This window comes from Falco punctatus (genome assembly GCF_963210335.1).
Source record: "Falco punctatus genome assembly, chromosome: 7".
Classification (NCBI taxonomy): domain Eukaryota; kingdom Metazoa; phylum Chordata; class Aves; order Falconiformes; family Falconidae; genus Falco; species Falco punctatus.
Window position 1 is genome coordinate 51,861,233 of NC_137587.1, and position 21,987 is coordinate 51,883,219.

Below are 21,987 nucleotides of genomic sequence, written 5' to 3' on the forward strand. Positions count from 1 at the left end.
ATTGTCACTGTAGGTTCTGCCTGGAATAGGTATTTGGCTCTTTGCTGCTGCCTCCACTTGCAAGGTAAAAGTATATTGGTCAAAAATTTCCCTGTTAAGCTCACTGAGACAAGCGCAGAGTAGCAGAACGGTTTGAAAGGTTAGTATTGTTGTCTTACTGGGAGAATTCGGAGCAGCACCGTCACTAGCAGAACACTGCTTTAGTGCACCAGCAGTGTGTACTCCAGAAATGGACAGTCTATAATTCAGCAGTAGCGTGTCTGGTTTCTGACGGCTAGGAGTGCTTCTCCTCACCCCGGCACAGAAAAGGGGTTCCAAATACTTAAAAGTTGCAGTGGTTGCGATGGTTGTATTCCCTCTAGAATCACACGTGCTTTTCTGCTTGAAGATGATGAAGTACGCTTGATGGCACCAAGAGGTAGGCAGGCTGGAACTCAACAGAAGCACAGTGGTGGCAAAGGCCCAGCTGCAGGACTGTGTGGAGGCACGAGGGGAAGCCCTGGTCACGTTTTAGCTCCGTATTGCCTGCTCTGGGAGGGAGCGACAGGCTCTCCTCCCTTATGTAACACTCTGCGCGATGTGGAGTTGAATATATGTTTTAGAAAAGTAATGGTGTTGATTAGTTGGTCATGAAATCATAGGCAACTTATTTTTTTATATAAACTTAATAACAATTTTTGTGCATGATGATTCTGAATGTCATTAATGTTGCAACAGAGCTTTTGATGGATTAATTACATCACCTGTGAGCAAGCACAAGACAAATAAAGATGAAGTTCACCTGAGCTTTGACTGAGAAACTCAAAAATTATAGTTTGTTACCTGTGTTCTGAGGATTGACATCAGCTGGTCTTACTGTTCAAATATTTGCCTTGTAGTGAGATGGTAAGGTTGTTACTTTTGAAATGAAGCAAGTGAATTCACTGGCGCTGTGCACCAATGGCAAATCCATTTTCCAGTACTGGATTATGGTCTTAAAATCAAAGGCAGAAATTATTATTTAGTTCCTGTAATCGGTAAGCTGCTACATTTGAAAGAAAACTAGAAACAGAAGTTCAGCTTTTGTTTGAAAGCATATTTTCAGATTCTGCTTCTACAGTCACTTTTCAGTGGCTCCTGAAAACTGTAATTGTAGACCTAGTAAAAACATAATTTTGTTTGTGTCTTTCAATATTGAATTGATACAAGTTTGAGAATGAGGTGAGGTTAAAAGGTTTGATACTTTCAGGTTAAGTAAATTATGTGATAGTGAAGACTATAGATCTATCAAGTTGTATCCTATACCATTTAAAGAAAATAGGGTAAAAAAAAAAATTAAAAAAGCTTTGTGTTCTAGTCTCTGCTTGTTTTAGCCTCTTTTGTCAGTGTAGGCAGAACAAGGATTAGTAATGTCGGGCCTCTTTCTAGTTAATCTCTGGGCATCCTAGTATGCGAACTGCGCTTTATTTAATTTGTTTTGTGCTTAGATATTATACTGGTTTATGAAAACTAGAAAATGAAATTGTTTGTGGAATTTTGTCCGCATTCTAAGCACAAACCAAATACTAGGCCCTGTATAAACACAAGAAAAACCTATTATCTACCCTGTTGTGATTACATCTGAAAATACATGCCAACAAACATGGGTTTTGTAGAACTGTCTTTGCATTTTCCAGCAGCATGTAAGTGTATATTTGTGGAGAACAGGGTGTCCAATGATAAAGTCTTTGTTCCAAAGTCACTAAATGTTTCAGAATTTCTCCAGTAACATTTTGCCGAGATAACATGTATAAGTGGTGCTGAAAACTGATGGTGGCATTTCATTCCAAATAAAACTAAGTGTAGGAGATGCCCTACACCGTATGAAATCTTTAAGGTATGTTACCAAGAAGTACACATTCTTAAAAAATAACTTTGTGAAATTCAGTAAACTTGGTTTTCTGGAATTGTATGCAGATTCTATCATCAGTTCTGGAATGTGCTCTTTCCCTGGGCTAGGGTTGCCAGACAGAGCCCTCTGACAATCTCTATATCTATAGGGTTGTCTATAATGTTAATTAGTGAACTCTTTGAAAAACCGGCTTCCACAAGTTAATTTATGCATAAAACATCACTGAAGGATGTGTTTTACCTGTTTCACAAGCAGGGGACTGAAGTATAGCTTAAGAGACTTGGCTTGGGCCACACAAGAAGCCTGTGTCATAGCCAGGAATCAGCAGATCCACATTTCATTGCCTAACCACAAGACTTCAGAAAATAAAAAGTTGAACAAAAGCAGATGCAACACTGAGGATTTGAGTCTTGGGTACAATTTACAGGGTGCTTAACTGTCTGCCCATAAAACTGGAAGGATCTGATTTGGAAAGCCACTAATGCTTGTGCATTCCTAGCAGTTAACTGCAATCTGCCAGACTGGCTGCAGAGATTCCAGCCTGCCTTGTATCGGTGGGCTGCAGTGCAAATCCAGATCGTACAGGATTTTCACTTTCTCCTGCCACTTTGGTTTTTTGTTTGTTTTTTTTTTTTTTTAAACCCACTGATACAACTTTGTAATCGTGATTATTTAAGGTTGATCCCCTGGCCAGAGGACCGAGGAAAGGGAATTTCAGTCTTATCCCTTTCTGGGGATTTTTAGCATTGTCAGCCCGATGTCTCAAAATTATAGGCAGAAGCTAAAATCCTGAGTTTGGTATTTTAACTTTCAAGCTTTTTTTGGCAAATTCTTATTTTCCTTATTATTTTTTTAATATGTACTATTTAATCTAGCAAGGACATAATAAGCTCTTGAGACTTCATAAGCTCAATAAGACTTGAAACGCTATTTAGCTATTTTAGTATTTACTTGGCTTTTATTCCTATTGATGTATCGAAACACAATATGGTGTTGTAGATCTTCACAGATAGGAGCCTCCAGAATCCTAATGTTCTACAGATATGAACTGAATTACAGAAACACACGTGCCCAGCTCCATTAAGCTATTTAATCATTTAACTCCTGGTGTTTGCAGTGAGACCTACACATCCTACAGAAGCTCAGTGCCTGCATAACTCTGTGACGGTTACGTGGCTGGCCCTGGCTCCCACGCACAATCCTTGTGACTGCACAGGGACTTGGAGTCCAACTTTCTCAATCCCTTAGTAGCAATCCTGCATTAGCCTGAGAGGAAGAAATGTTTCCCATCTTCCTCTGAAAGAAGGCAGGAAAATTCAGGCTAGAAGGAAAGGACAGGTTTTAGCTGTAAGGAAAACAACCTGTTGGAGCAACTTCTTGTAAAATTGGGGTGCATTTTCTATCGCTTGATGGCTCTATGTGCATAATAATGACACTTTAAAAAGAAGTGCCTTCCAGTGTCACTGGTGTGTACGGGCATCATACGAAACCTGCTGGGTGGTACTCCATCATTTCTGTCACACAGAAAGTGAGATTTGGTTGTAACATTACCTGCCAGCCTTATGTTTCTGTTTCTGGAAAGTTTTCTTTAACCTGACCCCAGCATTCTGACGCTGGAAGCAATGTGTTCACATTTCTTTCAGTCATAATGCTATGGTATTTTGCATCATGCAGATATATCTCTTACGGTCAGAAGTTTTGGAATTGGGAATATGAGGAAGGAGAATGGGATACAGTCTATCTTTAAATGTTGTGCAGCTAAATTAACACATTGGTCAATTATCCTTCCACAGTGCAATTATTTTTGCACATACAGAAGACACCTCCCTGTAAATTCCTTGTGACATAAGGTTTCTGACTAAAATTAGGTCATAGCTATTTAATTGTTCAGGTGTCCACCCACGAGGGAGCTACAGAGAGCTCTTTCAATTCATTGCAATCAAGTAAGTAGCAGTTACTCTCATTTATCCTCTAAGGAAATAGTCCACCAAAAATAATACGTTGATTCCTTAGCCCCTCCCTGTCACTAATCACTGAGCTCTTGTAGCTACATACTAAGTTGGCCCTCAGCACCAGAGTGTCCAAGTACCTCAGTCATTAATTTTCAACTTACGACACTTTGGTGATGTAAGAAAGTGTTGTCCTCGTTTCACAGCTGAGGAATTGACACATCAAATAAGTGACTTGCTTAAAGTTTCACAGCAAGACTGCACATAGAAACCAATGACTTATTCATAAACTATTCTGTTTCTTGGAAAACCAGCCCTGTGTTCCTTGTCCTCCTGCCTGCTACCCCAGATCGCCTTTTACCGATTTAGCAAACCAACGGTTCAGTGCTGCAAGTCTTTGGCCTCCCATAAGCTGGCATTGCCAGACGAGTGCACCCCTCTCTCATGTGAGCACAAGCAGCATCTCGGCAGTCACGTGAGGAATTAACTCAGGGAACTGATTCAGGTTAAAGTTAATCCCCCAGGAACAGTTCCAACCTGAGTCGCTCCCTCATTTGGCGCCGGCAGTGCAGCTGGTAGGGGCAGCAGGAGAAGGGGCAGAGGGAGGGGAGGCCAGCGCTGTTCGGTGGCTGGTTGCTGCGGGCAAAAACGCTGGTGGCGTTGGTGGGGTCGAGTTCATCAAAACTTTAACCAAAGTCAGTTCTAGTTTCTTCTTTCTTTCAAGTGCAGATCACGTGCTTTGACTTTCCCTCGTGTCTGTAGAGCCTACCCAGAGCATGGTGGCGGGGCAGCCGAGAAGTCGAGTGCAGGGGCAGCTTTGGATGAGCTCTTACAGTGGTGGCGGTTTAGACCTTCCTTGCATGGCTAGTTTTCCTTGTGTGCCTATCATTAAAAACGCCTGACTCTATATAAACTTTTTCTGTTTGAAATTAAACTATTTCTGAGGGGTTACAAATGCAACCGGAGAAAAGCACTGTTACCAGGGTAAGTCCGTTTATAAAAGGAATCGCCTAATTCCAGTGTTACAGCTTAATGGCACATCTCACCTTGCACCACACCAGCCTGCGTGAGCCCACATTGATCACCTTTTTGCCTTGAGAAAAGAAGACAAACTGGAATTGCATGCGTGTTTTTAGTCGTTAGCTGGAGTATTACCTCCGGGAGCCATCCGCTGTGACTTTCACATGCGAGGGTCACACGTGGGGAGATCCCGCTGTTTTGTGGATCCCGCGCTCAGAAGTGGCGTTTGGAGAGCTGCCGCCTGGCTGTGCTGGGGGAGCTTTCAGAATGGCCTGTGTACTGAATCCTGCCGTTCTGCTTGAAGGACTGCAGCGCAGGAGAACCTGCAAGTGTGGAATGGTGCCCTCATCCTGACAGCATCAGAAGTCCAAAAAACTTTTAAGCAGGGACCTTGGCGTGCTAGCAGCGTGGCTGTTGATGACTAAGACAGGAAGAAGGGTGCCAATGGTATTTAAAAGCAGACTGCGAGAAGGAGTTCTTGTACTTAAGAAATTGCTGCAGAAAAGAACAAAACATTTTTTTAAGGACTGCCGTTAACGTTTTTTACGTGGGGATGGTGTTTTTTCACCTGAACTGCCCTATGACCACCTGGAAAAATCTTTTTTGCCATCTTTGTGGCTGAACCCTGTCCCCCCACTTTCTGCTTTTTTTGTCTTCGGGCTGGAGCATGAGTGTGTGAGGGTGCTGCAGGTGGTCCTCAGCACCACCAGCTTCTGTTGAGAAAAATCTCTGGCCTGTGTCAGCTGCGGCCACAGTCCCTGTTCCGACACGGCCATCTCAGAAGCCTCAAAAGAAACATGTGTGGGATTGTTGTTTTCTTTGGTTATGCCTTGCTCAAAGGCTCAGGGTTGGTACGTAAATCAGTTTGGTTTTCCTCCTCCACTGAATACAGATCGTAACATTACAGCACAGCCACTGTGTGTAGTAGGAACCTAACAAAACCCAGATTTTAACATAGTCACTAGTCCCTTTGTGAAGGAGGCAGTGTTAGCAATTACGATCTAGACTAGACATTGGTAAGAACTTACCAAATAATTACAGGCTTCCTAAAGTAGTATAGTATGAGTAATTGCAGGTTTTAAAATGTTATTATGAGTAGTAGTTCATACCGAAACTTCATCCTGCTGTTTGAAACCAGAATCCATAACTCATCATGGCACAGCAAATGCTTGTCCTTCTCCACAGAAGAATGTAGGCTTGCTTTATTGTACAGCAAATGTTCTGTGGTACATTATTTAAATTAGCATATAATAGAAACCTAATTGCCCACTAGGGCCCAAAGCTTTAGCTGGTGGAGATCAATGTGCTTCCACTGAAGTCTGTGTAGCAATGTTGATTTTCACTCCTTGAGGATCTGGCTCAGCAGCTTGTTTCTATTCCAGTCATTGTTAAAGGAGATAGTGTGTTTAGAATATTAAACCATGGCATTGTCAGAGATAGCCAACTCAATTTATGTGCAAGTGAAGAGAAATAAAGCGGTAAAACCATTATTTTTATCTGAGGATTTCAATTTATGTTGTCGATTATTCATATTGACTGATCTGGTACAACAGGGAAATCATGAGCATGGGGTCATCCTGTTGTGGTTTTAATTTCCTACGTCTGTAGTTGTCTAATCCTCTCAGTGTGAGCAAGCATGATTAGTATTTATTTCTGTTCTGTGTGCCAGTGCCCTGGGCCAGGTTCTGTGCTAAATCCAAAGTGACTCTCCTACTTAATTGGCATTAACTTGTGCTGCAATAATATAAATAAAAACTTGTACTTTCTGTGTAAAGCACCCACAGATCCCCAAACAGATTTCCTATACGTGGATGTTCTGCCCCGATGTTAAGGCTTGTGATGTATCCGTTTGTATTTTTTTTTTCAGTTTGGAACTTTTTCCAGCAATTTTTTCCAAATAATACTTTGGGAAACACAGATTTGGAAAGAATCTGGGTGTTTGTTAACCATTGAGACACTACCAGGAGCGTTGTTACAGCTGTACCACTGGTTAATAAATTGCTACAGTAAGAACAACAGCTGTCACTCTCTCTCAAGAGTCGAGTACCAAAACGAACGATAATTCTTCACTTTGTCAAATGGTTTTTACAATCATTTGGAATGCTTGCTTAGAGAAGCTTATTTTGCTTAATGAATGCTCCATTCAGGAATAGGGAAACTTTAGGGCTGAGCTGAGCCAACAGTTCTTTGTGGAGTTTGTTTCCTCTCCTTTCGCTTCCGTTATTCTCAGAAGACCTCTGGCTGCTCCCCCGCTTACCTCTGCTTCCAGTTGTCCCCTGGGAGCTTTGGATAATCAAAGTTATGCTGCAAGTATTCTTCAGAGAGTAGGAATGGGAGAGTGCTAGTTAAAAGTCCTGGGTCTTCGTCAAGGACAGTATAGTAACTGCCTCTGTGTGTGAGTCTTTTAAAATAGTACAGTGTTAAAACTGTACGGATTGGGAGTTGCCTGGTGCTCGTTCCTGTCTGTTTTCTGATGCATGTGGAACACAAGCGTAGAAAGAGCCGTCAGCACGAATGATAGGTAAAGGCTGTCTTAAAAGGGTTGAGAGGTTACCTTCGTCATTCTCATAAGTTATTGTATGGCTTCATTTAGCTCTGGTTACAAGGTTGTTTTCTTGTCTTGACAAAGTGATGAAGCTTAGCTCATTAAATGGTTTAGATTGTCTTTGGATTGCAACAATACAGGTGCTGTTTCTATTATTTTCTTCTGACTTTTATCAAGCCTCCTTTATTTGAGGAAACACAAATCCAATATGTTCACTGCTTGCCAGCTTCCACCTTTTCGGATGGTTTGGCCTTTGGAACCTAGTGTTAACCATGTGAGGCAAGTTGGGGTTTTCCTTTTAATCTGTCAAACACTTTAGCAATAGTTGACTCAATCATTTTATTCTGTAATCTGTTTGTACTCGTATTCTACCCAATGTGTGTACTCTGCCTGGTTCTGTGGGACACAGGATTGTCTTCTTATTGTGCTGTCAGACTAGTTTGAAGAAGGTGTAGGCGTTCTCTGTTTGGGTTTTTCTGGTGGCCATTTTGCGATCTTGTGGTTTCTACAAACAAAAGTAATTAAGCATTAAGGCATTCATATAGATGTTGATGGTAAGTCAGCACATCACCGAGTTCCTTTGTTTTCAGTACTGGGTTTTTCAGCTTCGGTGTGGGGGTTTTTTAACTTAAAAACATGGGGACACATTGAATGCATGTGGCCAGAGAGTTCCGTAGTGTGTGTCATCCCGTGTTGAGGTAACGAAGCCATCGCAGAGCCGAGTGCCTGTGAGCAGCATTGCGTTATTTCCACTGCAAAGGTAACAAACATTAAAGTTTTAGAGTCTGATGGCCAAATGGCACCACACTAAATGTGATAGCTTTTCTTTTCCTGGAGTGGTAAATCATGTTAGATAATTGATGATGCAAACTGCTGTTACTTTTTAGAGTATGTGAGCCTCTGACGGCATAGCAGATTTTCTTACCTCTATAGGTTAGATGAAAAGCTGAATGAACTTTGAGAGCAGCGAAATACACCAATAGCTACACTGCAGTATGTCTGTTGATGCTTCTTCACTTGCATCATTTTACTCCCCAGTGTGGTCAGAGCTGTACATCTCTACGTGTGGCACTTTTAGCCTCTTTGTTAGGAAGAAGCAGGATTGCAATGATAATGGGTGAAGGCACTGGAGCATTCATGGCAATCATTTCTAAGAGCTGGAGATAAATAAGCAGGCAAAGTTGAAGACTTATCTGGGTGGGGGTTATTAGCATTTTGAATACTCTGCACAGATGCAGTTATCACTTAATTGACTTTACCTTGGGGAACACTACAAAAATCAATTCACAAACATAAAGGAAAAAAACTTCTGCACGTAGTCTGCAATGGTTCTGTTCTGCCGTACGAGAAACTGAGGCTGTTTTGCGACTGATGTCACAGCGGGGAAGGAGGAGGCCTGCCTTGGGTCTGCTGCTGCGCAAGCTGGGTTGTGGCAGTCCTGCCTTTACGTGTATCCTCGTGGTTACCCTCGTTAGCTGCAGTCACAGCTGTCACCTCGCCACTCTCCTGATACAAGGAGAGAAAGCCACCACCAAGCTCGGGGAGTGGGCCCCGCGGCCTCCAGAGGCCGGTGGCTCTGGGACCGGCCCTTGCCCCCGCCAGGAGTGGCTGTAGTAGATGCCACCTTGGCACAAGGCCCAGCAGTGGGCAGAGCGTTCTGCCCTCAGGGCTGCCACGACTTGTGCTGCAGGTGGGATCGTGAGTGCGGGCGGCCCTGGCAGGCCAGCGCCATGTGCAGCGTGCCCATCGACCCGCGTGCCTCTCCTCCACCTGTGCAGCCAGCCGGGGGGCACACCGAGGGCCGTGGGGTACCACAGGGCTGGGGGGCACCCTGCAGGCTGGGGGGCACACGGCAGGGCCAGGGGAAAGGCAGGGACGGAGCTGCCTGTCAGCATGCCCCCTTCTCTGCGCCATCTCTGGATGTGAAGGAGCAACGCAGGAACCAGGAGAAGACCATTTTGCTCATTTTGTCTCTAAACTTGCTTTTCAATCTTCTGTCAGAAACGAAAAGGGTGGTTTTGCATTTTAAAGGATTTCTTATGGAAAAATAATTGATTTTACGATATTTAGAGAGGCCGCAGTCTGACATGTTGTTTGCCTTACTTTGCAAAGGGCGGCCTGGTCTCTTGCAAACCATACTGTGCCTGTGTGAATCCAGAGAGCAAATTCTGCCCGAGTCCATTACTAGGTGGAGATGAGCGCTGGTGCCCGAACACCTTTGGTCGCTCGCCCTGCTGGTTTGCTGAAGACAGCCGCTGCTGTCAGTTGTGCAGCTGAGAGCAGTGACACCCTCAACTCAATGGGGTCTTTTCCTATGGAACAGTTACTTCATTTGCTCATAGTCATTGTTTTTGAAATTTGCTATCTAAGCATGTTAGGGGTTTATTGGTATAATTCCTTCAACAGCAGTACTGGTTACTCCACACATTGTTAAAAGCTTATTTTTTTGCATTTGTTAGAGAGAGATTTGGCCTAGAGCAAATTCAGTAAGGGGGAAAAGAATTAGGAAATCAAACCCTTCCTTTCCCTTTTCAAGCTTCTCAGTTTTCCAACCTCAAATAAGTACGTGAAAGGAGTTTAACAACTTTAAATTGGATTTTGGAATGTCAGATGACTCTAATAGCCTTTGTACACAAATAACAACAGAAGAGCTGATTATTGTTTCTGGGCTCTGTGATGCACTTATGTAATCATTAATCTTGGCACTTCTTTATCTCCAGCAGATTAGGAGGCCACTGTTATTTTGAAGACTGCCATTAAGTAGACTTCGTTAGTGTTTAAATATGTGAAGCTTAACTATAAGCTGCCTTAATGTATGCAATGGAGGTATCCTGTGCATGCAGCATTGCAATAGAGCTGTTGGAGTAAGTTTCAGTCACATATCTGCTGCCATGGCCTGACCTCAGACATGGCTTTATGTACAATGTTTGTTAATCAGCATCTGAAGATGCTCTGAAAGCTTTTTAAGTGTAAAGCATTACTATATCTGTTTGAAACAGCAAGCAAACTTGCTTTATCTACTACCTTTCAGTTGGTTTAATCACCGAGAGGCAGGAAATTACATGCTATGAAATGAGTAGGCAAAAGAAAGGCCTTTAATGAAGGTTGTAACACCAAATCTAATTGTGGCAACAGAAGAGCTTTTGCTAGACCCTTTTTTTTCACAGGCTTGTAATTTTCTGAAACATCTTTGTGGACAACTACTTTTTTTTTTTCTTTCATGATCCTTGTCACAAAATGAAGATGGTTTTCAAACACTGAGTGTAGTGTAGAGAGGATCATGAGGATCTAAAGAAGCACAGAAACAGAGTGGAGTCCGGGGAGATGGTGTGAGCATGGTTGGTGGGGGACAGCACTGCAGTACATGGTTTGAAGAACATGTTGGGGAAAAAAACCTTTCTCTGGCAGGAATGTTTCTGAGACTGTTTGATGGACTGATGCTGGGTTTATTTTGTTGTAAGCCAGAGCCTATCAAATTTCCATCTCTGGACAGGTCATAGCGTTTTCCTCCTGTGCCCTTCTACAAGAGAACATCTGAGGGAGGAGAGCAATGCTTGCGTGACTGCAGAGGCAGAGCTGGCCACCCTCCTGCCACTTCTCTCCAGTCCCTGGCCGGCCAGGTGGCCCCGGCCCACATCACGGATGTGAAGGACTGTCGTGTAACTTCATGCAAGTCAATAAAGTCCCACTAAGATTACAAAGAAAAAAAAGTTCTATCACCATGAAACCCAAGTGATGCAGTCAGTGGTTGAGGGAAGGGGAAGGGTGTCAGTTTGCAGTATGGCAGAAATGCCTTGTAAAGCCCGTTCGAGGTGGTGGGAGACTCTGGTGCAAAAGCTGCAGGTGGGTAAGAATTGTCATTAGCCAGAGGCACGTGTGGCCGTACCTAGCGCGGGGTGTGTGGGCGTCCATTCCTGTAGCCCTGAGTGCTAGCAGGGTCTGGCGAGCGGACCTGCCACATACCCAGGTTGTCGTGGGCAAGTGGTTGGCGGGGGGAGTGTGTAGGTCTCCTCAAAGCGGTGTAATTGGGTGTTCAGAGTTGTACAGGTGTTAGGAAAGAGAGACAGCAAAACTATACTCTACGCGTTTTTCACTACCCGGGCTGTATCCTGTAGGCAGTTAAGTGCTGCAGCCTTCCTCTCGTCCCCTTCCCCGGCGGGAGCTAACACTGCTAACGCTGCTCCCTCTGGGATGGGGCCGAGCTGAAAGAAGCATGTTTCTTGGAGAGGAAAAAACATGGTTGGTTGGTCAGCAGAGGTTTGACCCTGTATCACAAAACAGGCTGTAAGTCTGTGTAGTGTCTGTACTTTCTAGTGTCTTAATATGTACCAAGAAACACATACGGGATGTAAATCATTGTTCTTGGATTTCAGTGACATTTTTCTTTTAGGTGGAGGAAGCACAGGTATAATTGATCTATTTTGTGCTCCCCCTTTCAAAACCTAGGGGAGTAGCTGGAGCTACATTGGCTGAGGCTGTGGCTTCCCCTGGAGCACCCCTCAGTTTCACTAATCCTCTGATGGCCTCTGAAGAGGACTGGTGGAGAGGAGCTGTGACAAAACACCACATACACAGTAGCAGCAGTGGCAACAGAAAGCATCCTTGGATAGAAAAAAGCGACCCTGTGCCAGCTAGAAGGACGTAGGATACAGACTTCAGATGCACCTCTTGTGTGGGGTTTGAGGGACTCTGGTTGTGGTTTTGTTCCCGTAGCTGTGTATCGCAGGAGGAGTTGCAGAATTCATGCTTGGCGTTGGCTGCCATGCGAATCCAGAAAGGAGGTGTTGGAGGGAGTTAATAAAGGAGTGAGTGCAGCTAAAAGGCTTTTTACTGTTTAGCGTTCTGAAGTTGGTTTTGGTTGTTATTGTTCATCTCTTAGATGAATCATCTGAAAATGAAAATTTAAACTAGACATTTAAAGCGCACCTTTGTGAGAAACTAATGATTCTACTTGGCATATAGCATCAAAGGAAGCCTTTTTAATGACATCAAATTCATGTACAGCCAAAAAGAAAAAGAAAATATCTTAAAAATGCAGATGCAAGTCACTTCAGAATGATGGAGTTTCTAGTCTGTGGTTTTTTTCCCCTGCAACGTTTTCTTCTAGAAGTAACTTGAGGTTTTGGGTGGTTTTTCATCAAAGTGCAGCTCTCTTGTGAGGAAGTGGCTTCTGCACCAGCCATGTTTGCCTGGCTGTAACTTCATCGTGCAAAGTCCCTTTTCTCAGTACACACAGTGATTCATCCTGAAATTTCTGCAGAGGGCAGACCCTCAATAAAATTTGTGCAGCCTGGAAAAATGGCAGGACAAAGCCGAATCATGACAGACACCTTGTTTAGAGGGACGCTTACCTTACTGGGTTCCCCCCTGCTCTGTTACCTCTTCTGAGTTCATTCCACATTCCTTCTTCCAACCTGACTGTTGCTGTCTCTGGGGGGCTGTTGAAGTGGAACTTGATTTGGCCAATGAGTAAGCATAAAGGAAAGTGTGAGTATGGTGACAGAGAATGTGTGGTAGTGATGGGTTGCTAATCAGAGACAACTTAGTAAGTAGTAGTATTGGGAAGTATTAATGCTTGATCTGAAAGCTACGTGCATATGAGTAGAAGGAATGAAATTGCAGCATTACCCACAGTTAGCTGAGGTGCTGTAGTCTCACTGACCTAATGTCCCTTTAAGGATTCGGGAGCCTGTCACCTTATTAATGAATTTAGTTGAAATTGTTAGTAATTTTGACACTATGTTGCAAGCGGTTAGCCTTTCCCAGGTGTGTTTTTCTTCATCTAGTAACTGTAGGTGTCATTTGATTTGTGCTGGTAGATGGCCTAATGAGACTGTTGAACTGACATGTAATTTTGCAATTGGATAGCACAAATGTTCATAGCCTCTTAGCAGAATGGAATGACGGGGGTTTCATGTTGTATAAAAAGACATCTAAGACTCTCTAAGTACCCTTTTACCACTGTCCTAAAAAACTAGTAGAAGATCTTTCCTTAATGAATGCTAGTGTAATTTAGCTAGCAACTAAGTTACTTTCATGATCCTGCATACAGTAACTATGCTTTTTTGTAGTAGGGACTAAAATGATTACCTTCGAAGTGTTGATCATTTAAGACTGCTTGCAATCTATGAAAAATGATTCAAGTAAAGGTTGTTGTGCTGTGATACTTGTGGCTGACTTGCTGAAGTGAGGCTTAAAATTGACAAGTGGTTGGGAAGTTCTTCTTGGTTTTCCTACCGCAAGCAGGTAAACAGAGATGTTGAGATGTTCCCTTAAGCCAGTATACTTAATCAAGAAAAGAAGCTGAGAGGGCAGTGCTGGAGTCAATGAATTCCAGAAGGCTTCTTGAGAAGGGCAGGTCCAACACTTGAGAGTAGGAAATTTCATATAAAATGGGGGCTCTGTGCATTAATCTGTAGAGCAAGTGTCAGAGGTAATACAGATTTTTCACTCTGAAATGCTATGTTATTAAAAGACTTTATTACAATCAAGTTTTAATAGTTTCTTCCAGAGAATTGGGAAATTGGACAGCAGTACAAATATATTTAAGCTTTTTGGTACAGGTTCCTTTTTGGTGGGAGGAGGGAGAATGCATTTAGTATTGTCCAGCTAGCTACAGCAAATAAATGTACTCTGAATTATGTTCTCCTGCAGATTTCACCATCTGTTTTCCTCTCCATTAATACTCTGAAATGAAAGACCAACATACAGACATCAGGAAGGAGAAATCAGTAGATGTGCTTTTACTAAGAGAAAAATAAATCACAAGGGCTATGAGAAGCCTCAGTGTGATCGGGTGTGTAAGGGCACTTTCCCTGCCTCAAGGTGCACATGTGTCTTGGCCTACCAGGTCACTTTTCTTTTTTTTTTTTTTTTTTTTTTTTTGTGTGTGTGTGTGTTTGACAAGACAATATGCATTGGTATGTTATAGCAGCACGGTATAGATTGTATCATAGCAGAACTGTGCCTGTGCCCCCACTGCAGGTGTTCCCCTTCACAAACACCCCAGGTTATTGGTTGTCTGTAGGAAGAAACTGGGGATGTCAAAACCTGAGTGAACTCTAGAAGCCTGTAGAAGCATACAGCGAGGATTGATGCAGGCGCTGGCTTGCTGCTTACTAAGTGCAGTAGCAAATCCGAGTGGAAGAAGTCAGTGCTGGCAGTTACTGTGGTAATAGCTCACACCGAAAACTTCTAAAACTTCTGTTTTGTGTAATTCTGTCAAGAGCAGTGTTTTGTAGCTGTGTAGTTAAACCTGTAAGCTTTGGTTTTAAAAGCTGAAAAAGGAAACTAAGAAGGCTCAGCCGAGGAGCAGTCCCGTTGTATAGTTTCCTGGCAGCTTCTAAGCAGTGCAAAACACTGGAGATGTGTTTGGAGGCCTGCACGCTAGCTGCTTGGGTCATAAGACCAAGACCAAGATTTGGCAGTAAGTAAGCAGTCACCAAAGATAGCTGTAGATAGAGGTAGACATAAAGAATGATTATCCTCATTACGTAGACAGAGCGAATGAGACACCAACTAGTGTCCCCACTCACACAGCAGCTCAGCACTAGAATGAAGATTATAGTATCTATTTCTTGATATGCAGTTCAGGGCTTTGATTAAAACTGTATTATCTTTCACTGAAGAGAGTCACTTGATTGCCGTGTCAGTATGTTTTCTTTTCTGGTGAAAAACTGTTTTTCTGAATTGCTTTATTTAACAAGAACTGCATTTAGCCTAGTCTTCACATTAATCATACTCCAAACTGTGTTCATCACAACCAGTATAACTACTGTTAATTTTAAGCCGGGGGGGGGGGGGGGGGGGGGGGAATGGTTAAATCTTTGTTCATAAGCACCTGAGTCACCGAGAAAGAAAATGAGAAGTCAAAAATATTACGGGACAAAACCTGGTGTTTATCAAATTTGAAAGTCTCTTCTGATCGTATTGAAATAATCAAAGTGGCTTTCAAATGGTTTGGTTTTGAAATGCGTAGGAGATTGCATAGCAACTCCTCTCTCGTCCTTCTTCCCATGTTCTTTGCCACAAAGTTTGGTTACTGTTGCTTGTTACTGTGCCTGGTGGTGTCTCTAGTGAATGAATCTTCTCCTCCACTGTGAAAGGATAGAATTTGTATTCAGAGTTGGTGCTGTAGTTTTGCCTTCATTTTATCCTCTCAAAAGAGTATCATTATTCTCTATCTTGCTACAGTGTACGTCTCTTGATGTATATTTCAACCATCTTCATAATTTGTGTTTGATCTAAGTTCATGAAAGTAGTAACAAAGCTGGAGCTTTCAGAAGTCCCTAGCCTTCACAAACTGGGGAGATGCTAGCTGTGTGCCCTGGGAAGTAACGAGAGACTGATTCCAAAGAACCACTTCTCTGGGCTCCTGCACAGCTGAACACACTGGATGCAGTAGTCTTGATTCTTTTGAGCCTAGGCTTGTAGTTCAGTGGTCTGATATTATAGTTTGGTCTGTGGTTTGGTTTCATGATGTGACCAGAGTCCCAAGCTAGAGTTGTCTCTGTCACTCCTTCGACAAGGGAAATCAAATCATCTGGCTTTCAGCTGCAAACTAGATGGCCAGACTTCTTGCCTCAAAAGTACAAGGAAAAATACGCCTTCAGCTGCTTGGTGATACAAATGTGGAGATACCAAGCTGCATTGCTGGGTCAAAAAACAGTGTGACTGTTTCTGGAAGGAGAAAGCCAAGGCAGCAGAGAGAAATACAGCTGTTACACAAAAGGAAAATAAAAATCACTTTGTGTTGCACACATGACTGAGAGGGAGCAAACATCATCTCTCAGAGTTCTTCTGAAAACCCGAAAGTGGTTTTTAGCTTGTTGGTACTCCTAAACACTTGCGGAAGTCTTAGGTTGGTTGTTTGGGATTTCTTTTTGTTTTATTTTTTTCTTTATAATAGTTAAGAATATTATGATGGTCTGTTAAGTGTTTTCAGCAATTTTCTGTTTGAGTATAACATTAAAAATATACAGGGACACCTCACCACAACAACTTCACAGAAGCAGTTTTGTCTATTAGAGAATTCAACCAATTTTCCATATAGCTTCTTTCATTAGGCACTCAAGGTGTCTTTGTCGAAGCCAGTGCCTCATGTAATATCAAAGCTTTAGTTCTTTAAATTAAAAGTCATGTAAATAAAATTTCTTGGCTTGAAGAAAAACAATAAACATAAATGTCAGTGATCCTGGCATGAGAATGAGCTCGTACTGCACTGTTCCCTTCGATGTGTCCACATCAGTAACACAGGCTGAAAGAATTCAGATTTATTCTTAGAAGTCTTACAAGCCCCAAAAAGTGCTCAGGCTGTTCCATACTATTTACTGTGTATCTCCTTTAATACTCTTTGAAGCCAAATGTTTTTAGCATTAGGGAGCGCTGCACAGTATCAAGTGACCTACTAAGAGGGATCCAGCTGTGTTCAGCCCCAAAGATCTATCTTGGCATTGCAGCATTTCTGCCCTGTGTGTTTGAGGTGTTGCTCATACTTTACTTTTAATTAATACTTTGGTGGCCATGTTCGTTTCTACTCCACCCATCACACCCACAGACTTCAAAGGATTTGTACCAGCATAACCTCAGTATTTATTTTATTTTATTACTAGTGTGATTTCCTAAGGAAACGAGGCTTGGAGAGGTTGTTTGTGTTTGTCTGGTTTTCTGCCCATTGCCCTGATCCTCCTTATTTCCAAACCCATTTCAGCCAGGCTTGAGAGCATCAGCAGCCCCCAAGATGTGTTCCTACACGTTCCATGCAAATGGAAAAGCATGCCCAGAAAGATGCCCGGCTAGTACCGCACTGAGCAGCACCGCACAGCCCCAGCTCAGCTATGGATAGGGGAATCTGTAAGGGAGAGGAAGGCGCTGGGAGTGGCCCACGTGCTGGGAAGGCTTCTGCTGGAATTTCAACCTTACTGCACCCCAGAAACACCAGTTGTGAGACACACATCTCTTGGATATCAGGCTTTGTTAGTTCTTCTCGGGTGTTCCGTGTTACCGGCTGTATCATTGCAGTCTCCAGCGGGGCGTGCTCATGGCCAGAGTGCCATTACAGTGGGGATTGTATATGGATTAAACAGACCTTTCACACAGGGAGTGGGCAGGTAAATCCCATCGGCTCTTGATCAAAACACTGTGTGCTCTAAAAATGCCTCAGACATCTACCAACCAGCACTCATCCTTAGAAGTACATGGCGTTTAAGTATTTTAATATATATGAGTGGACAGATGGTCACTTAATGTGGTGTATTGATGGAATGGGCAGAGCTGTGCTGCCACTGGCTTTCAGCTCAGTAGAACTGCAGGGTTGGTAAGCTGCAGGTGTTCCAAGGCAAGTAATTTGCAGCCAGCTCAAATTACTTAGGATACATGACAGAGCAAATTATTTAGGTAATGAAGCTGAAAATGCAGGAAGATTAGAATATTATATAGTAAAATCATTCCTTGTTAATTCAGTTTGTGATCAGATATCATGTTGCTTTAAATACCACATTACATGCAGCACCCTTGTTTGAGTCGATGAATATGTATGAATATGTCAGTGAATATGTATGCCTCCTAATTTAATCAATATACTTACAAACAGCACTAGCAGTGATGTCTGGCACAAAGTGCATCCCTTTAGAAGCAGGTTAGCCCAATTTGTAGATCTATCGTATTCATTTCAAAGCCCTTCTGAATTAGCTGCAAAATTGTACATACCCCGTGAAGCTGGGGGGACAGGCGAGCCGCGTTCAGGGAAAGGAATTTAAACCGTCCTTGCAGTCAGAGAAGGGATGACTTCTTAAGCTTTATGCCAAGACCCAGGAGATGCCAGCTGCAGTCCTGGCTGTTGTGCATTCGGCACACCCAGCCTCACCACAGCCCTCGGTTCAGCTAGCAATTTTGGTTAGGTGCTTTCCTCAGAAAGGCAGTGGATTGGAGAAGGATGCTCAGCGCACGTAGGGGGTTTAAGGAACAGAGACTGACCTGGCAGACTAACCAGTGTGTGCTGGAGTCTGTCTTTACTGAGCAAAAAAGGAACGTGTGTACCTGGGATTTCTTGATGTTGCTGCCTTGAGAGCTGCCGGGTGGGAGCTGTGATGGCAGTTCCATAGAAATGCTCTCACCTCGATGGTGCCAGCGTACACAGTGATTGGGACCATCTGTACCACGGGAGGGGACAGGTGTACTCAGGGTTTCCTTTCCAGAAAATTCTGATTTTTCAATTCGGAAATAGTAAGAGGCAGTAGGATTCACCTGACTTTCACCTTCTAAAAGTTAGGCTTGTAATTAAGGTATCATTAAATTCCTTCTCTGGTGAGTGAAGAGGAGGTATCTCCACTCAGGGGTTCATCTCACTTGTCTCAAATAAGATGAGTCATGACCCTTCTCCCTTTTTCCTTCTTGCTTTCTCTTTCCCCCTCCCTTTCTTTTTCTCTTTCCCTTCCTTCCTCATCACTCTAGAAGCAGACAAGGCAATTAACTTTAGCTAATTACCCAACTTTCAAGATAGCTCAGGTCAGCAAGGTGAATCTCACCTAAAAGGCAGGAAAGGGGACCGAGTTTTGCTTCCATTGAAGAGCCCTTCCCAGGGTGCCAAATCTGAAGTTTCATACCTGTTGCGAATTGGAAAAAATAATGTGATCTGTGTGAGTGTATGACTGCAAAATAACACTGTGAAAGCAGGTGGAGGAATGGGAAAATCCTTTTTCTACCCCAAGACAGTTAATTCGCTAGAGACAAACATTTGGACACACTACTGGGGAGGAAAAAACCTCTGTCTTTGGAAAATATTTTTTTTTCTTTTGAAAAATCTTTTCTTTGGGGTGGGCTGGTAATATGCTTTCCTGTGTTGAGGCTCAGTTTCTACTTAAATGGCAGAAGTGGGGGGAAGATGCCCTGTGCTTTACTTGGCTGTACGGGCTTTTGGCCTGATTTGAGACTGCCCAAGGAGTTAGAAGATACTAAAGATTGTGATGAGCTTGTGCAGAGCATTTCCTTACAAGCACAGAGTTAGATTCCTTTCCTCCTCTACTGCTCAAACCGGACAAGGAATAAAGCAGCGTTTCATGATGTGGGAATTAATGAAAAGGGAGAGGCTGTCTGGAGCGGCTGGCTGCGGGAGGGAGGCTGAGAAAGGCAGGCCAGCCCAGTGAAACTGTTCCAGATTTGGGGAAAGAAGTGAAGCTGGGAGTAGGAGGCAATAAGATGTATTCTTCTGTTCTGGATGCCAGCAAAAGACGTCGTTCGGTGCTTGCTTTGGTTGTCTGGTAGGCACGTTCACTAGGAATTAGGTGGAGGCCATCATGTAATTTAAGCATACCAGAGCTGCTTCAGGCAATTGCCAAGTGAAGATACAGTGGATGGAGGAGGAAGAAAAGTTCAGGGGAAAACACAGGCTTTTTTCCCATGTAATACGTGGGCTCACATTCTTATTCTGTCTGATTTTGAGTAAACGGGAGTCCGCGCTCAGTTTTCCTGCTGTGAAATGAAGATCATATGATGTTCCAGCAGTAGGAAGATTGCCAGACATTCCAGTGATAGGAATAGCGACATGTTAAAGTCACATACACTGAGAGATCTTAGTCGATGTCAGATGCCCTCTTCTCTGGAGATGAGTTTGCCTTGTGTTTGACATCTGTTCGTAGCGATGACCACCCCCGGCTCTCAGTGGTCACCTCTCTCTCTGGGGAGCCATTTCTGTAGCAACTTGTTCGATGCTTACGGTGGGTCTCTGTGCTTGAGCTTGCATTTGTTGCTCTTGGTGGTTTGTTTGGGCTTTTATTCCTATTCATTGCTCCTTTGGCACAGGGCATCCTCGGTAGTATTCCGAAGCACTGTTATTTCAGGGTGTGAAAGATTCTTAGGCCTTTAATCTGGGAATACAAACTACATCTGTCACCTGGGTATCTGTAGCGGTTTCTAAGCAACCACAAGAGTTTATTTTTTTCTGCAATTCATATTTGGGAAATAATTTGCTCATGCATGAACCAGAATCAGCCTGAGCACCACCCCAGGAGACAGAAATTGTAAACTGTAATTTAGGCTAATTCTAGTCTAAAGCATGAATTAGAGTATTTTATATAATCTTGGAAAATATACCATACAAATAATGTGTAAGCACAGAACAGGTACAATTAATGTGAGCACAGTAGGAAGCTTTAAGTAACTCTGGGAATGTGAGAAACCAAGTTGGAACATATTCTTGACATATAAAAATATTTCCCACCTGCCTTGTTTGCATAAGAACAAGGTTTTAGCAAGTACATATTTGCATGTCAAAGTTAAAAGTGGGGAAAATATTTTCACCCTCGTAAGAAAAATGCATAATCTTGGCACAGGCAATTTGCATTTAGTAAGTTTAAAGTATCTAAGTCCTTTCATGCTATATGGAAAGTGTATGAACTTGTGACAGGGATTCCATTTCAATGAGTTTGCAAGGGCAACCACGTGGAGCAGTAATTGATCTGATGTCTTTCCGTGCATTAATTTGTAATACCATTGGTGGTGGCAGTGCCAGGCGGTTTATGCTTCTGACTTTCATCCCAGTGTCCTGTATCTCAGAGTGAAATGATAAGCTGAAGTTTTAAGTGCTGCCTGCTTAATTGGAAGGAAGTACCTTGAAGATGTAGTAAATTGGAGGAAATCTGGAATTCTAAAGCTATACCAAATTTGGTGTGGCTGCTCACACACATAGTGGTCGATGAGCAAACGCGGGCACAGCTGGAGCCTGTGAATCTGTGGAGATTCTGTTCTAACAGTAAAGCACCCTGGAAAATGCGTTTGGGACTAATTACAGCACCTTTTAGACTATTAGTAACCTAGCTTTAGGCCATCACTTTGAAGGCACGTTACGTTCCTTCAGAAACACTCTGCAAATGTCCTGTTGCTTAAGAAATAGGGGTTGTATAGACAGGCTTCATGGGTGATTTAACTAACCTGCTGGAGATTGTAGATAAACAAGATCCAATTATATCATACCTGTTCAAAATAAGGCAGTAATTATCCTGTGTAAGAGTGAAATGTAAAGAATACATTGCCATGTAGCTGTTGAGATAAGCCTTGTCACGACCCTGTCAAAGGCATTGGAGAAGGCTGCTGATTCACTGTAGCAGAGTAGAAAAGCAATCATATATTGAAAAGGCGCGACTGGGAGTTGGTAGGTTTGTTCCAGAACTTGCCCACAGGATTGCTCTTTGAATCCGAGCTGCTCATTATACGAATTTTGAGTTTCTGAGAATTTCACTCTGTTGTCCAATTTGTTGATGTAAAGTGGGGTTATGCTACCCTTTCTGCTCGCAGCTTTATTCGTAAACATATGATGCTCTAGTAATAATTAATGTAACACATTAATAAAATAGCATACACTTTATTTTTCCCTTTTATTAGTTCACTTCCTGCTCCATTGTGTTTAATGTGTTAGCTGAGAGCAAAGTGAAATTAAAACAGTTTTTGGAGGACTGCAGGGAAGAAGTATTTCCTTCCTTAAGTGTCCCAAACAGACCTTTTAATTTCAGCCTATCGTTCTGTTGCTGCAGGGAAGGTGGGGGATTAAAGGTTGAGAATGCAAAGATCCTTGTGATGGAAGCAGATGCAAGTGGTGTCCTGCTGTATGA

At 42.9% G+C, this 21,987-nt stretch overlaps 1 protein-coding gene across 5 annotated transcripts in view; it reads left to right on the plus strand.

The window, feature by feature from the left end:
• RORA (RAR related orphan receptor A) overlaps positions 1 to 21,987 on the plus strand; it is a 477,306-nt gene that overhangs the window by 429,546 nt on the left and 25,773 nt on the right. The window contains exon 1 of one of the 5 annotated variants that reach the window (XM_080395594.1): positions 1 to 12,871. This exon is cut by the window's left edge and continues 24,281 nt beyond it. The exons of the other annotated variants lie outside the window; for them this stretch is intronic. Coding sequence (XP_080251720.1) covers positions 12,850 to 12,871 — 22 coding nt within the window. The 5' untranslated portion in view covers positions 1 to 12,849. The remainder of the gene's footprint in view (positions 12,872 to 21,987) is intronic. 5 annotated transcript variants of the gene reach the window in all.